This window comes from Cetorhinus maximus, chromosome 7, assembly GCF_964194155.1.
Source record: "Cetorhinus maximus chromosome 7, sCetMax3.hap1.1, whole genome shotgun sequence".
Lineage (NCBI taxonomy): Eukaryota > Metazoa > Chordata > Chondrichthyes > Lamniformes > Cetorhinidae > Cetorhinus > Cetorhinus maximus.
This window is the reverse complement of record NC_135885.1, coordinates 142,443,369-142,459,938: the sequence shown is the minus strand read 5'-3', so window position 1 is coordinate 142,459,938 and position 16,570 is coordinate 142,443,369. Positions and strand designations below refer to the sequence as shown.

The 16,570-nt window shown below is 46.5% G+C and overlaps 1 protein-coding gene across 1 annotated transcript in view; it reads right to left on the bottom strand.

The window, feature by feature from the left end:
• farp1 (FERM, RhoGEF (ARHGEF) and pleckstrin domain protein 1 (chondrocyte-derived)) overlaps positions 1-16,570 on the bottom strand; it is a 265,170-nt gene that overhangs the window by 108,421 nt on the left and 140,179 nt on the right. The window contains exons 4-9 of the mRNA XM_078546027.1: positions 15,117-15,159; positions 12,465-12,543; positions 7,843-7,940; positions 5,973-6,087; positions 1,048-1,195; positions 851-946 (exon numbers count right to left, since the gene is read on the bottom strand). Coding sequence (XP_078402153.1) covers positions 851-946; positions 1,048-1,195; positions 5,973-6,087; positions 7,843-7,940; positions 12,465-12,543; positions 15,117-15,159 — 579 coding nt within the window. The remainder of the gene's footprint in view (positions 1-850; positions 947-1,047; positions 1,196-5,972; positions 6,088-7,842; positions 7,941-12,464; positions 12,544-15,116; positions 15,160-16,570) is intronic.

The following is a 16,570-nucleotide window of genomic DNA, read 5'->3' as shown; positions in this document are numbered from 1 at the left end:
CACTAGGACACCCAGATCCCTCTGAATCTCAGAGCTCTGCAACCTCTCACCATTTAGATAATAAGCTTCTTTTTTATGCTTCCTGCCAAAATGGACAATTTTACATTTGGCAGATCTTTGTCCACTCACTTAACTTACTTCGCAGAAATCACTTCGCAGCCTCCTAATGTCCTCTTCACAATTTACTTTCCTACCTATCTTTGTGTCATCAGTAAATTTAGCATCCATTCCATCTGGCCCTTCATCCAAGTCATTTATATAAATTGTGAATAGTTGAGGCCCCAGCACTGATCCCTGTGGCACACCACTCGTTACATCCTGCCAACCAGAAAAAGGCTTATTTATGGCTGTCCTCTATTTTTGTTAGCTAGCCAACTCTTCTATCCATGTCAACATGCTATCCCTACTCCACTTCCGCAATAACCTTTGCTGTGGCACCTTATCAATGCATTCTGGAAATCTAAATACAGTACATCCACCGGTTCCCCTTTATCCACAGCTCATGGGACTCCTTCAAAGAACTCCAACAAATTGGTTAAACATGATTTCCCTTTCACAAAACCATGTTGACTCTGCCTGATTGCCTTGAATTTTTCTAAGTGCCCTGTGATAGCATCTTTAATAATAGCTTCCGACATTTCCCCTATGACAGATGTTAGGCTAACCGGCCAGTCCTTTCCTGCTTTCTGTCTCCCTCCCTTTTTGAATAAAGGAGATAGTTTTGCTATCTTCTAATCAAATGACACCCGAATCTAGGGAACTTTGGAAAATTAAAACCAAACGCATCAACTAATTCCCGAGCCACTTCTCTTTTAAGATCCTAGGATGAAGTCCACCAGGACCCACTCACATTCATCTCTGGACGAAATTTAATCAGGAATCGTTTCCTCTTAAAACTCAGTTTGCGAACCTTGGCCCAATTGAACGAGTTGATCTTGTTGTTACCCTGTGTCAGAAACACGAAGGGGGTCAGTTTAATTCCGAATCAGGCAAGAGGAATGGCTCAATCCGCGGTCCTGTTTTAGTGTCTTGTGTGACGACTATTACCTGGAACACTATGATGCCAGCATGAGACACAGACAGGTTGATCTTCGTCCCCTCTCTGTCCTTGGCGCAATGTTGCCGAATTCCATACGTTTCTAATCGTCTGGCGATCTCCAGCAGTTGGTAATCAGAAGCGGCAGGTGTGTGTCCACTTTGTGTGGGGGGGCCGGTGGGAAACAGAGGGATGGGCGGGGGGATGGGTGAAGAGGAAAAATACAATTTCAGAATTCATTAAAATGCCAATTTCAATTATGCATTCACCAACTTCCACCCACCCCCCCACCCAAAATCGCCCCCCCCAACAGGTTCCAAACCCCCAAGATTTTTTAAAAAAATTCACGGGATGAGGGCGTCGCTGGCAAGGCCAGCATATGTTGCCCGTCCCTAATTGCCCTTGAACTGAGTGGCTTGCTTGTCCATTTCAGAGGGCAGTTAAGAGTCAACCACATTGCTCACATGTAGGCCAGACCAGGTAAGAACAGCAGATTTCCCTCCCTAAAGGACATTAGTGAACCAGGTGGGTTTTTACAACAATTACTTATTCATTGAATTTAAATTCTACCAGCTGCCTTCGTGGGATTTGAACCAGCATTAGCCTGAGCCCCAGTGACATTACCACTATTCTCCTGCCACAATTGACTTCAACAGAAGTGGTCCTTGGCAAAGCCATGCAAAGAATTTCCACCAGAGGGTGCATGACCCTGCAGGGTAACCAGCTCGCCAAATTCCCATCTCCCTGTCCCAGAATCTGGCTGCAAAATTATTATTTATAAAGCACCTTTTGAGGTAATAAAATGTCCCACGGTCAAAGTCTCTGTCGAATGAGCTTAAAAGGTTGCGGGTGCTTGGGTGTCAACGCAGTTAACTCAACTCACCCCTCTGTGCTCACTAATCTACACTGGCTTCCAGTTTGGCAATGCCTCAATTTTAACATTCTCATCTTTGTTTGCAATTCTAATTTGGCTTTCATTTGGCCTCTCCTCCTCCAGCTCTATCACCCTCTGAGATCTCTGGGCTCCTCCAATTCAGGAACATTTATTTCTCACAGAGCTCTCACAATTGAAAGTTGAAATGTTCCTGAATTCTCTTCGCTGGCAGATCTGAGTTGTTTACAGTGCAGGGTCAAGTTTCATTGGGTGAGTGTCCTGTGAGCCTCAGACACCCGTCAAAGTAACAGCTTTATTACCTGGGTGCAAGCAGATTGTGCAATTTTCAGCACTTGAGTTGTGGCTGTAATTTGTTGTTGCATTTATATATCGCCTTTACTGTGGTAAAGCATCCCAAGGTGCTCCACGAGGGCGCAAATCAAACAGATTTTGACGCTGAGTCACAGAGATAGGAGGACAGGTAGCCAAAAGCATGGTTGGAGATGTCGGTTTTAAGGAGTGTCGTAAAGTAGGAGAGAGAGGCAGAAAGGTTTAGGGAGGGAATTCCAGGGCTTGGGGGCCCAGGCAGCTGAAGGCACAGCCACTAAGAAGAATGACAGGGGATCTCATTAAAACATATAAAATGCTGACAGGGATGGACAGACTGGATGCAGGGATGACATCTCCTCTGGCTCTGGGGTGGGGGCGGGGGTCTAGAACAAGGGGTCACAGTCTCAGGATACGGGCTAGGCTATTTAGGACTGAGATGAGGAGAAACTTCTTCACTCAGAGGGTGGTGAACCTGTGGAATTCTCTACCACAGAAGGCCATGGAGGCCAAGTCACTGAATATATTTAAGAAGGAAACAGATAGATTTCTGGACTCCAAAGACATCAAGATGTATGGGGAGAGAGAGGGAGTATGGTGTTGAGATAGAGGATCAGCCTTGATCATATTGCATGGCGGAGCAGGCTCGAAGGGCCGAATGGCCTACTCCTGTTCCGATTTTCTGTGTTTCTACTAATAGAGAAGCAATGAAAATTGGGGATGAGCAAGAGACTAGAATTGGAAGAGTGCAAAGACCTTGAAGACTTGTTGGGCTCAGACGAGATGGGTTACCTGAAAGGGAAAAGTCCCAATCTGGGAGTTGCACACTGCAAAAACACTCAGTCTCACAATAGCTCAGTTATCTTTAAGAGCCTGTCACAGTTCAATTACCCTCTAACAATCCTCGATCCGGCAGACTGGGCTGTTTCGCAAAACGTAATTTCTGTTCGCACTTCCAGCTGCTTTTTACTTCTCAGTGGGAACACTCAATAAAATTGTCTTTTAAGTTTTTGCCATTTAACAATCAGCATTGTTATCCGACTTGAGAAACAGTGCGAGTATGAAAGCATGTCTGCTGGAATATTTGGAAAGAAAACATCAAAATCCACTTTGCTGGTAATGTTTTAAACACCGCCTTTGCTCCAAATGAATTGCAATGCTGTCACATCGCATCCCACACATCCAGTGTGATGCCAGCATCAAACCGAGCGCTGGGATCCCACAGCCCCACAGCGTTTACAGAGCTACCTTCTAAATTCCCCACAAAATCAGCTTTCCCCCCACTCATACAAAGAAAAAAAGCACCAGGGCTGTCAATTTAATCTCCACAGACAGGCTGGTAGCGGACAGGGCTGGTGACACGAGGAGTGCCTTAGTACCTTACTTCTTAGTATCTTACCTCCATCCGCCCGCTTTAGTTCCAAGACACTTAATGCTCTTGACTAACAAAGATCTTTCAATCCCCATCTCCTCCCGACATGAGGAACCTCCTTGTAAGAATATGCTTAAAATTATTGCAGAGGGACCTGCAGAAACGAGCTGACAATTCCTGAAAACCTTGCAAAAAAAAATAACAGCCTTTTCTGCTGTTGTGTTTGCTCAAACGATTTTTGATACAGACAATGGCTCTTAACTTGGGTGGTCTCACCACCGCCCTGAACTTTGAAAGACACAAGCGACGAGTGAACCAGACATCCTGTGGTTAGACAACTACAGCTAAACCACTGGGAAAAACCGACCACAGGAAGCACCGACTGTGGGAAAAACCGATGACACGTGACGATTCGGACTAAAGTTCAGTTTGACGTGGACCAATCAAAGGCTGATCGTGTACCCCAGCAGCCAATCAATGGGGCGCTGAAGGATCGACACGAGGACAGTTGCTGTGCAGCCAAAGGATAAAAATGGGGGCTAAGCGCAGCACCATCAGGGCGAGACCATTGAGGAGATCCCACTGGAAAGCCGATTGGCCCCAGTCAGGTCAGATCCAATCATCCTGCAGTCAACCCCGACTGACTACCCAGAGGCTAACTGAGGCTGGGATTGTCCGGCTCCGCTATGGCGGGACCCGTTGTGGGGGGAGGGAGGGGGGGGTGTGGCGGGTCAGCTAAAAGTCCGCCGGACCGGAAAATCCAGCCCTGAATGCTTTCTAAAATTGCTTTGTAACTCCCAGGTTTAAGCTTTTTTTCTTGCTAATAAAAGGGGTTGGACCTGCAGAGAGATTGTGCCGGCTGTAATTCACAATCCCTCGGACATGACACAGGTTAGTGAAGCCATCAAAATAAAAATCAAGCCAAGCACTGGGATTTAATTCTAGAGATTATAGAATTGAAGTTATGAACCAAAGAGAGACGTTAGGTGAAAGTTGTACTGACTCTTGATAAGCCCACACTTGGGAGTCCTGGGTACAGCCCTGGTCACCTCATTATTAAAAGCATTGCAGAAGATGCAAACAAAGATTCACAAGGATGATACCAGAACTGCGAGTTTATACCCATCAGGAAAGGATTGACAGGCTGGGTCTCTTTTCTCTAGAAAAGAGTAGGCTGAGGGGTGACCTGATTGAGGTCTTTAAAACTCTGAAAGGTTTTGATGGAGTGGAGAAGAGCAAAAACCAGAGACCATCGATATAAGACAGTCCGCAAGAAACCCAATAGGGAATTCAGCCTAGAGATTGGTGAGAAGGTGGGACTCGGTATCACAGGGAATGGTTGAGGTGAGTAGGATAGGTACAAGAGGAAGCTGGATAAAAACACAAGGGAGAAAGGAATAAAAGGTTATGCTCATCGGGTGAAATGGGAAGGATGGGAGAGGCTCAATTTGATGATAAAGTACAGCACAGACTGGTTGGGCTGAATGGCCTGTTTATGTGCTGGATATTCTATGTAATGCTCTTGGCACATTCCCCATTTTAATCATTCCACCACTGGCGGCCGTGTTTGATGTCAAATCTTGTTTGATAACACGCGTGCAAAGCACCTTGGGACCTTTAACTATTTTAAAGGTGCTATAAAAATGCTTTGTTTCTGTTGCTATTTTGAAGTTTTCAATTGACCCCTTTGGTGACAAATTTCTTTATATTTGAGGAACTCTGATCAGTCTAGGCCAGTGTTGATTAATCTCCTACACTGACTAACCTATTTATCTACAATTCATACTGATAAAAGGATTGCTTAACACAAAAATATGTAGGTTCACTTATCAAGGATCTGGGAAGTTGGTAGCAGTATGACATAGTTGGAGGGCTTGTACACACGTTTGAGCTGGTAGCTTCCTCAGAACAAACAGAGACTAAGCCTGAACCACGTGGTACATTTCCCCTCCAGTGACGCATATAAAAACATAACCATATCTACTTGATGAAGGTGTACCACAACAGGGACACTCTGAATGGATGGACAGATATCAGGAAGAACGCAGTCCTGTTTGTAGCATTTGAGAACATTTACATTGCATCCTCTTAAGTTGATAGAAACAAGACTTGGGTTGCAGATCTATTGAGATCGTCAATTTTTGAGAATTCACTTGCCCCCATCAATTCATGAACTGGAAGCTGGGTCACAAACTTCACATGCCACAATGAATAGCAATCGTCGTCATCAATTTCCCCTCTCATTGGCTCTGAGTCCCTATCACCATTCTAATCGGCTGCTAGAATTAGAATGAGTCGAAATGAACCAGGTTCAAAAAGTCCTCTGACCACAATGCTGTGCAAAGCAGGATGTGAATACCTACACATGTCTGCGATGAAACTCCGCTATCTTATCCTCCAGTGCTTCTTGCTGAGGTATGTACTTGTTTTTCTCCAAGTGCTCGCGGATAAGCGCTTCATCAAAATCCCCAATTTCCGCTGCAGGAAAGCAGAGAAACTTGTGTTAGTTCGATCAGTTCACACACAAGGGCCCGGATCTCCCCATCCCGGCTTTCACAGAAACGCGCAGTGCGGTCCCTTGGGGAACTCTGTCGGAGCGGAGTGGAGTTGGGGGACCGACAGGACGTGTCGCATTTTTATGGCGCTAGCTACCGTATGTCAGTATATAGGGTTAAATGTCCAATTTGAATGTTAGTGAATGGCAAGTGAATGGGTAAGTGGGTGAGGGAGGGGGTAAGTGGACGAGAGGGGGGCAAGTGGACGAGAGGGGGGCAAGTGGGTGAGAGGGGGTGTAAGTGGGCGAGAGGGGGTGTAAGTGGGTGAGGGGGTAAATGAGTGAGGGGGTAAATGGGTGAGGGAGGGGGGTAAGTGGACGAGAGGGGGGCAAGTGGGTGAGAGGGGGTGTAAGTGGGCGAGAGGGGGTGTAAGTGGGCGAGGGGGTAAATGGGTGAGGGAGGGGGGTAAGTGGACAAGAGGGGGGTAAGTGGGCGAGAGGGGGGTAAGTGGGTGAGAGGGGGTGTAAGTGGGTGAGGGGGTAAGTGGGTGAGGGAGGGGGTAAGAGGACCAGAGGGGGGTAAGTGGGCGAGAGGCGGGTAAGTGGGCGAGAGGCGGGTAAGTGGGCGAGAGGGGGGTAAGTGGGCGAGAGGGGGGTAAGTGGGTGAGGTGGGTGAGTGGGATAGGATGGGTAAGTGGGTAAGGTGGATGAGATGGGTAGCTGATTGGGTGAAGTGAGTGGGTAGTCAGATCAGGGTGTTAGGTTGGGTCAGAAGGGGTAGTCAGGTAGCTGGGTGGGTTAGTTAGGTCAGGGGGTAGTTGGATGATTGGGGTGGTAGGCGGGTGATCATGGGCAGTCTGGGTAGTCGACTGGGGGCATAGTTGGGGGATCTGTGGGGTGGGTGGTGGGGGGGGGTGTCAATGTAAGTGATTTTTTTGAGGGGGGGTATCAGTTGTGTAGTCACCCAGGAATTAGACTAGGTTTTAGTCTAACATTTCCTGCGTAACTACACAGTTGAGTACCACAGAACTGTCCAAAGTCTCCAACCCCAACTTGGAGTCGGATACATTCGTGGAGGGTCCTAGGGAGAACGGGAATTGCCCATCGGAAGCTCGAACTTCCTGGGCAATTCCGAAATGGGTCTGTGCGCTAGCATTTCTGCAGCGTCCCGCTGTGCAGCATCGACCATTCGTCTGGTCTCTGACAATCCGGAGGCTGGGAGATTTGGCCCGTTGTTTATCTTACTAATTTTTTGTTAAAACATCTCCCGTATCTTGAGCTAGTCAGCGGATTAGGACAAGATTCATGCAATCCCAACCCAATTTAACCTATAAAGTCATCTTCACCAGCATTTAGTGATTAGCGCCCAAGATGGGAGATATACAGGCAGAGTTAACAGCCTGGGGCAGCTGTCATATCTATCAGCTAATAGAATCCTACAGCACAGGAGGAGGCTATTCAGCCCATCACAGTCTGAGCTAGCTCCTTGAAAGAGCTAACCAATAAGAAAGGTGTGAGAAAGGACCAGGGATTTTGTTGATGGGACTGGATGAGGAGGGATGGGAGGCCTGTTTCTCCGCTGTGACATTGATATAATTCCTAGTTCTGACACTAATGCACACATGGTACATCCTGCACACGTGCAGAAGTAAATCTGTTGGGATGAAATATCGAAAGGAGCCTTTAAGCAGTTTACCACCCAACACCCAGATGGGAGAATCTGCGTAAAGTTCACTCACATTGGACAATATGAGACACCAAGAGGGCCGCACTTGAGTCATTACAGGTCATCCTCCCTGAAGCCAGGTCCTGCTTGATTTGCAAAGCAAAGAGGTACCTGCAAAACATAAAATTTGGCCAAATCAGTCACCTTGCTAACAATGAAATAAAACCTTCGTCATGTCCAGTCTAGGCACAGAGCATCCTAGAGCAGGGGGAGTCCATTCAGCCCATCGTGTCTGTGCTGGCTCTTTGAAAAATCTATCCAATTAGTCCCACTCCCCTGCAGCCATGACCGTGTGGCAGGGTGTAGGTCGGCTGCTGTTAACAGAAGTCACGTCTGCCGTCCCGGCTACAGTTTGAAGGCAGCGCAGAGGCTGCCGGGTGTGGAGGAGGGTTGGGCAGCAGGCCAGCCTCAATGATCCGGCACTTTGACCCACCTGCAAAAAAAAACAAAGCCCACCAGCCCTCACCACTCACCCCCCCGCCACACCCCATGCTCCATCCATGCCAACCCACGGCACCTCATGCCTCTCTACCCACCCCTCCATGGCTCCTTATACCCTCCATGCCAACCTATGCCCCTCCACCCACTCTCCATGGCCCTTTATTGCCCCTATGCCAACTTAGTGCCATCTCATGCCAGCCCATGCTCCCTACCCACCATCCTTTGCCCTTATGCCCTTCATGCCAACTCACCTCATACCCACCATGGGCAGACGTCAGGTCCCATGCTGACTAATGACTCCCTGCGAGAAGAAATTCCTCCTCATCTCAGTCCTAAATGGGGGGCCCCTTATCCCTAAACTGTGTTCCCTAGTTCAGACTCCCCCACAAGGGGAAACATCCTCTCAGCATCCACCCTGTCAAGCCCCCTCAGAATCTTATATGTTACAACAAGATCATCTCTCATTTTCCTAAACTCCAGTGAGCATCAGCCAAACCTCCTCTCAACCTTTCCTCATAAGACAAGACCTTCATCTTGCCTCTTGGGTTACATTTAGGGTTGCCAGGGCTGCCTCCACCCCCAACCCCAGGATTAGACTAGAGTCTCCAGGAATTGAAGATTCATCTCCAGGACACCGCGAGGAGCCAAGACACAGCGAGGAAAATTATAGCAGCCTTAAAATAAAAGTGTTTTTCTTCCATCTTCAATACTGGAGATGGAAAACAAAAGGCTGCCTGATTTGTCAGTCAAGAATCATCCAATTGACTATGAAGAGATTCCTTGCTTTTTGATTGGCGTGGGAAGATGGGACTAAGTGAGGATGGTCATGTCAGGCAAACTAATGATAGGAATTTGGGGGTGGGGGTGGGGGGGCGGAAACTGTAGGAAGCAGGCAGCCACGTGCTGAATCCTCCAGGAATGCATCCAATCAAAGTTGGCAACCCAAGTTAAAACCTGAAATCCAGCTCAATAGGTAAAAAGAATCATGTAGCCATTCATCTGCCAGACAACTATTTTCCTTTTTGTTAACAGCAATGTGATTTTTAATAACATTCTCAGTGATGTTTCCCTGCCATATCTCCCTAATAATATTTCATAGCAGACGCTTCTATAAGCTGCTTTGAAATGTTTATACGATATTGAGAGATATTTCAAGAATAATCTCACAAGGCTGATTTTGTTGAAAGGCGGTGGGTGGGAGAGTGGGAGGAAATGTTTCTTTTTGTGAGAAAGTTTGATCTCAAAATGGATCCAAAGCTTGATAAATGCAAGCGATGAAAGCAGCAGCAAAATATAGTAGCAGGTGTCTTTTATGGTATAGATAGCCAGGTGGTGAAGGATAGAACTGGAGCCCATCTTTACACACTTTTATTTACAGAGATTACAAACATGCACCACCTGACTCAACCACCATAGTTTCAGTCTATTTCTATTTATAAGAGCACAATTGAATCCCCAGTTATAATTAAACACAATTAATATGCAATTAACAGCATCATCATCAGTGCTAAAGAGAAACTCTGGTCCAAGCAATAAATCTGTCAAAACTCGCAACAACACTGCTCTTGCCTTGTTTGTGCAGGCAAAGCCCAGGATTATCTTCTTAAACCTGAAGCCTCACCAGCAGTTTGCCACAGCAAAGCAAACCTTAGCAGCACAACTCCAGTGAGGAAGAATACAGATCTTGTCAGGGCAATTTATAAGAGCAGAACAGGTAAAGTAGCTTTTTTGATCCTCAGTATAACGGCTGTGTTTCGTGACACCACTACTCCCAGCCGGAATGGAGATAATTGGGTTAATTCCCCTGTCAATCACACCTGCATCCTGCACTGCTGTAAATGGCTGGGATTGATTTAATGCACAGAATTTATGTGGTGAAACTATCCTCCACTGACTGCAATTTTCTGAACAAATAATCCTGCCTTTAATCGGAAAACTTTGCTGTAGTTTCAATCATGAGCTCTGCTTGCTTAGAGACTTTTTTCTTATTTTGTTCTGGGGATGTGGGTGTCACTGGCTAGGCCAGCATTTATTGCCCATCCCTAGTTGCCCTTGAGGGGGTGCTGGTGAGCCAGCTTCTTGAACCTCTGCAGTCCATGTGGTGTAGGTACACCCACAGTGCTGTTTTATTTTTCTGTCGTGGTTTGATACAACTGAAGTGGCTTGCTAGGTCACTTCAGTTAAGCGTCAACCGCGCTGCACTGGGTCTGAGGCAAAGGTAGGCCAGGCTGAGCAAGGACAGCAGATTTCTTCCCATGAAGGACGTTAGTGAACCAGGTGGGTTTTTAAATAAAGAGATTTATCAATTAATTGAATTTAAACTTTCCCTAGCTTCTGTGGTGAGATTTGAACTTGTGACTCTGGAGCATTAGTCCTGATCTCTAGATTATAAATCCAGTAACGTTACTGTTAGGCTACCACCCTCTTATTTGAATGGGCCTTGTGTATATAGTGTAAATAGATTCAGTTTGTTGTAAAATATACCCTTTGCTGTGAGTTCTGTCCCACCTCTAACTCATTGGCCAACACAATGGCATCATTGGACACTTCAGGCTTTTAAGAGCATTTAGTTCTGAGCTCAATGTTTACAGAAAATCAAATTTGTAAATGTTTCAGCTGTATTTACTAGCCAAAGGAGTTTACCCATACGTAAACATGCTTTTCAATTCCTGACCAGATGGAAGTACATGTCAAACATGTTTTTTTTCAATTACAGAGTAGTCATGCTTTTCGATCCTCAGTATAACAGCTGTGTATCGTGACACCACTACTCCCAGCCAGAATGGAGATAATTGGCTAATTCTCCTGTCAATCACACCTACATCCTGCACGGCTGTAAATGGCTAGGATTGATTTAATGCACAGAATTTGTATTGTGCAACTATCCCCCACTGGAGGATTCAGGGGGCATGAAGGTAGTGGTCCTGATAACTTGGAAAATAAAAACTGAAAAAAGACACAAGTTGACAAAGCTTTTCATTTTGCGCTCATTAGGACAATTCATAACTGCCAGGTAATAGTTAACTAGCAATGCCTCTACCAATCAGAGTCCACTTGCCAACCAATCAGCACTCTCCTCTCGTGAAGTGTAAATTGTTGTTCCTTTTACATTTGGTAATCTTGTGAATTGTCCTGATGAGTGCAAGATGAAAAGCTTCGGCAACATGTGTCTTTTTTCAGCAACACACTGTACTATCGAGCAACTATAAATAAAAATCTACCTGAGAAAAAAAAATCATTCTTGAGGACTCATGACAAAAGGGACTAAAAAAAACCCCCCCCAGTAACATTCCTGATTCATCCGTTCTGAATCTCTACCGCGGGGTCGGAGTTGGCGGGTGGGGTGGAGAGTGGGCAAACCGCTTCATCACCATGGCGATGCTGAGCACCTGCCCCCACCCCAGAAGAGATCGGATAGCCTGAAGTGGGTGAGAGGGTAAGAGAGGTGTTGCCAATGGTCCCGGGCATGTCCTGGTCTGGACTCAGCAATGGGGTCCACATTACACCCCCTGAAAATAGATGACATCCTGTCCAGGCAGACTCCCTCTAAGAACCGCGAATCCCAGTGGAGGGAATTCCAGCCCCCGCCTATTGTTCATTACCATCGAGCATGGGAACAGGAGGAGGCCGGTCAACAGCTCCAGCCTGTTCTGCTGCTTGGGACATTTTTTTGTATTCTTGCAGATTTTCATTTTCGAAGGTATCAAGACTGCTACCTTCATACACCCGGAATGTTCCATCCAAAATCATGTCAACTCTTTAAAAAAAAAGCACATTTGAAATGTACTTCCACTTGGGGGTCGAGCTTTGAAAACAGTAACTGTACACAATTAAACCCCTTTGAATGTTAAATTCAGGGGAAACATTTACAAAAATCCATTTTCTCTAAAGATTGAGAGCAGAACTAAATGCCCCATAAAAGGTCCTCGCTTATCGATTCGATGGTATCATGGTCGGATCAATCTCTTAACTCCGTCCACTTGAGCCTTGGCTTTCGCAATGCTCAGTAACTCTGCCAAACAAAGGAAGGGTGTCCCCACCCAACTGGCTCCACTGCCCACACCCGAATCTCCCGCGCACGGTCAGGATCCAAGGTCTCGGTCTAATCTCCGTCCCTTCCACCGCATTGCCCAACCACAGTCACAGCCACTGAAATCCAGCCCCAAAGCGTCAAAGAAGGAAAATGGCACCAACCGTGTGAGCTCCTCTTGCAGCTGTGCATGGTCAGGTGGGAAGAACTTCACGACGAATCTCATCACAACATGCCTTGGTCCTAGAGGACGAGATTTTTAAGATTTTTTCTTTAAAAGCACAGAAGGAAGGAAGAACCTGCATTTCTATAGCACCTTTCGCAACCTCCGGATGCCCCAAAGCGCTTTACAGCCAATGCAGTAATAGAAAGGCAGCAGCCAATTTGCGCACAACAAGCTCTCACAGACAGTAATGTGATAATGAGCAGCTCTCCTGTCTTTCTTTAGTGATGTTGCTCAAGGGATAAATATTGGCCATAAGATCATGGAGAACACCCCCTCTGTTTCTTCAAGATAGTGCCATGGGGTCTTTTACATCCACTTGAGAGAGAAGACAGGGTCTCAGTTTAAAGTCTCATCCAAAAGATGGCACCTCCAACAGTGCAGTGCTCCCTTAGTAATGACCTTCCGACAGTGCGGTGCTCCCTTAGTACTGACCCTCCAACAGTGCAGCGCTCCCTCAGTACTGACCCTCCAACAGTGCAGCGCTCCCTCAGTACTGACCCTCCGACAGTATAGCGCTCCCTCAGTACTGACCCTCCAACAGTGCAGCGCTCCCTCAGTACTGACCCTCTAACAGTGCAGCACCCCCTAAGTGCTGACCCTCCGACAGTGTGGCGCTCCCTCAGTACTGACCATCTGACAGTGCGGTGCTCCTTCAGTGCTGACCCTCCGACAGTGCAGCGCACCCTCAGTGCTGACCCTCCGACAGTGCAGCGCACCCTCAGTGCTGACCCTCTGACTGTACAGCACTCCCTCAGCGCTGACCCTCCGACAGTGCAGCACTCCCTCAGTGCTGACCCTCTGACAGTGTAGCGCTCCCTTAGCACTGACCCTCCGACAGTGCAGCGCTCCCTTAGTAATGACCCTCCGACAGTGCAGTGCTCCCTTAGCACTGACCCTCCGACAGTGCAGCGCTCCCTTAGTAATGACCCTCCGACAGTGCAGTGCACCCTCAGTGCTGACCCTCTGACAGTGTAGCGCTCCCTCAGCACTGACCCTCCGACAGTGCAGCGCTCCCTCAGCACTGACCCTCCGACAGTGCAGCGCTCCCTCAGCACTGACCCTCCGACAGTGCAGCGCTCCCTCAGTACTGACCCTCCGACAGTGCAGCGCTCCCTCAGTGCTGACCCTCTGACAGTGCGGGGCTCCCTCAGCACTGACTCTCCGACAGTGCAGTGCTCCCTCAGTACTGACCCTCCGACAGTGCAGCGCTCCCTCAGTGCTGACCCTCTGACAGTGCGGGGCTCCCTCAGTACTGCACTGGGGTGGGACTGGAACCCACAACCTCCTGACTCAGGTGTGAATGCTACCCACTGAGCCATAGTTGACATTGTGTCTAAAATGACAATTTACGGTTGCATATTTAAATGTACCATATATTGTACACACAATGGCAGCTAATTACTGCCCTTTATAGGTAGAAGTGCATCACCCAGTTTAATTTCTGCTTGGTTATAAATTGTTTGATTCTCATCCTAATTGGTACATGTTCAAATTCCAACATGGGCTAGATTTGATCTTCTGTCTGTCCTCGCCAGACCAATCGTTGGCATCTGACTGCTAAATGTGCCACGGGATGGTTCCCAGAGATAGGTTGACAAAAATAACCGTGAGTCTGAGGGAAGGAAGTTGCTCTTTGGCAATGATCTTTTAAAATATGCACTTGAATAAAAACATGCAACTCCCACAGTGACATGAGCAGGATATTTATGGCCAATTTCAAAAACATTCCCACTATTCAAGGAGACAAGGAAGTTTCCCTTAAAGATTTTGACGTGCAGTGGAGATTTATGAGAGTGGTACCAGGGATGAAGGACTTCAGTTAATAAGGAGAGACTGGAGAAGCCGGGATTGTTCTCCTTAGGGCAGAGAAGGTTAAGGGGGGAGTTTAATAGAGGCATTCAAAATTATGAGTGGTTTCCGATGGAAAAATAGCGTGAAACTGTTTCCAATGCCAAGAGGGTCAGTAATGAGGGGACACAGAGGGGAGGTGAGGAGAATTTTTTTCTGCAGCGAGTTATTATAATCTGCAATGTGCTGCCTGATAGGGGTGGTGAAAGCAGATTCAACAGTGATTTTTCAAAAGTGAATTGGATACATATGTTGTATGTATCTATAAATATACAGGAAATATATTCAGGCCTATGAGGAAAGAGCAGGAGGGTGGTACTAACTGGACTTCTTTTTCAAAGGGCCGGCACAGGCACAATAGACCGAATGGCCTCCTTCGGCGCAGTTATGACTCTACCTGAATCTTCGGCGGTTAGCCACCCAAGATTTTGGACAGATACTCTGACAGCAACTCTCTTCACAAACCTCTCTCTCCCTTACGTCCGAAGGGAATTGGCCTATCTGATGGAGGACAGGTTCACCTCGGAGCAGGTAGAAAATTTGGTGAGGCAGCGGCATGACCTTTCCCCCCCCCCCCACCCACCCACCCCATAAAAGGAAAGGCAAAAGCGGTCCCGTTGGAATGAAAAGATAAGTTTAATCCAAATACCGGCACTGTGAATATCTGATCAAGTAATAGCTCTGAGTCTGATGGAATGATATAATTCACAAAAGGAAAAAATACAAAATAAACCATACTCACTTCTGACTTGTTTCACAATTGGTTTCAAAAGGTCCAACCACACCTAAAAGTACAAAACCTTGTATTTACCATTTGGCATCAAATATTTATCTAATCATTCATGCAACCGTTTCCATTTTAGCAATACAGGAAGGATTCAAATGACCTTTAACGCTATTTACATGAATGAGATTAACGTTAATGTGATTACTTTAAATTGATTTTCTTTCTTGGTTTTTTTATCATGTGCTTTGTAGGGTCCGACTGAATTATTTTACTTGTCAAAATGATGTCCAATTGTTTAGAAGTATTTGATAATGCCTTATCAGACTTCATGTGAGAAAGATGCCGAAGTTAAATAATTTCCCTTAAATATTCTTTTTCGTTTAATGCATTCATGTGAGTGGGTGTCGCTGGCTAGGCCAGCATTTATTGCCCATCCCTAATTGCCCTTGAGAGCTGAGGGCATTTAGGAATCAAGCACATTGCTGTGGGCCTGGAGTCACATGTAGGCCAGACCAGGTAAGGACAGCAGGTTTCCTTCCCTGAAGGACATTAGTCCTTTATAATGTCCAGCCCCTGGACATTAGTGAACCAGATGGGCTTTTACAACAATCGACAATGGTTTCATGTTCATCATTTGACTTTTAATTCCAGGTTTTTTTTTTAATCGAACTCAAATTTCACCATCTGCCGTGGCGGGATTCAAATCCAGGTCTCCAGAGCATCACCCTGGGTCTCTGGATTACCAGCCCAGTGACAATACTGCTACATCACTGCCTCCCCCATTCTCACACAGAATTGCATCAAATCTTATGCAGCTTTCCTTTAAGCTCTTGATGCCACCACCAGTTTTACTGTCACACGGAAATCGGAACAGGAGGAGTCCATTCAGCCCCTCTAATGCAACTCAATTAGATCCATTTCTTCACCTACTTGTTTCGAGTCCATATCTCTTAGATTTTAGTTAGGCAAGGCTGCTGTCAATTTCAGTTGTGAAATTTTCATCGACTCCCAGCCTCAACAGCTTTTTGGGGGAGGGAGTTCCAGATTCCCATTTGCCCTCTGTGTGAAGAAGTGCTCCCTGAATGGCCTGGCTCGAATTTTATGATTCTTCTCCCTTGTTCTGGACTCCCCACCCAACAGAGGAAAGGGTTTCTCGATACCGGCCTTATGGAATCCTTTATTTGTCTTAAACACTTCAATCACACCTTAATCTTCTAAAATCGACAAAATGCAAGCCTAGACTATACAGTCGGTCCTCGTAATTTAACCCTTTTAGTCCTGGTATGATTGTGAGTAATCTGTACTGCACCCCCTCCAAGGCCAATAAATCTTCCCAAGGTTCAGTGTCCAGAGGACAGAACCCAGTTACTCTATTTCGTTATCAGCATTAGCAGTAAGTGACCGCATTATTCACTGGCTTCTGCACATTAGCTCTGGTCAATTCCCAGCCATTGGGAGATACCAAAATT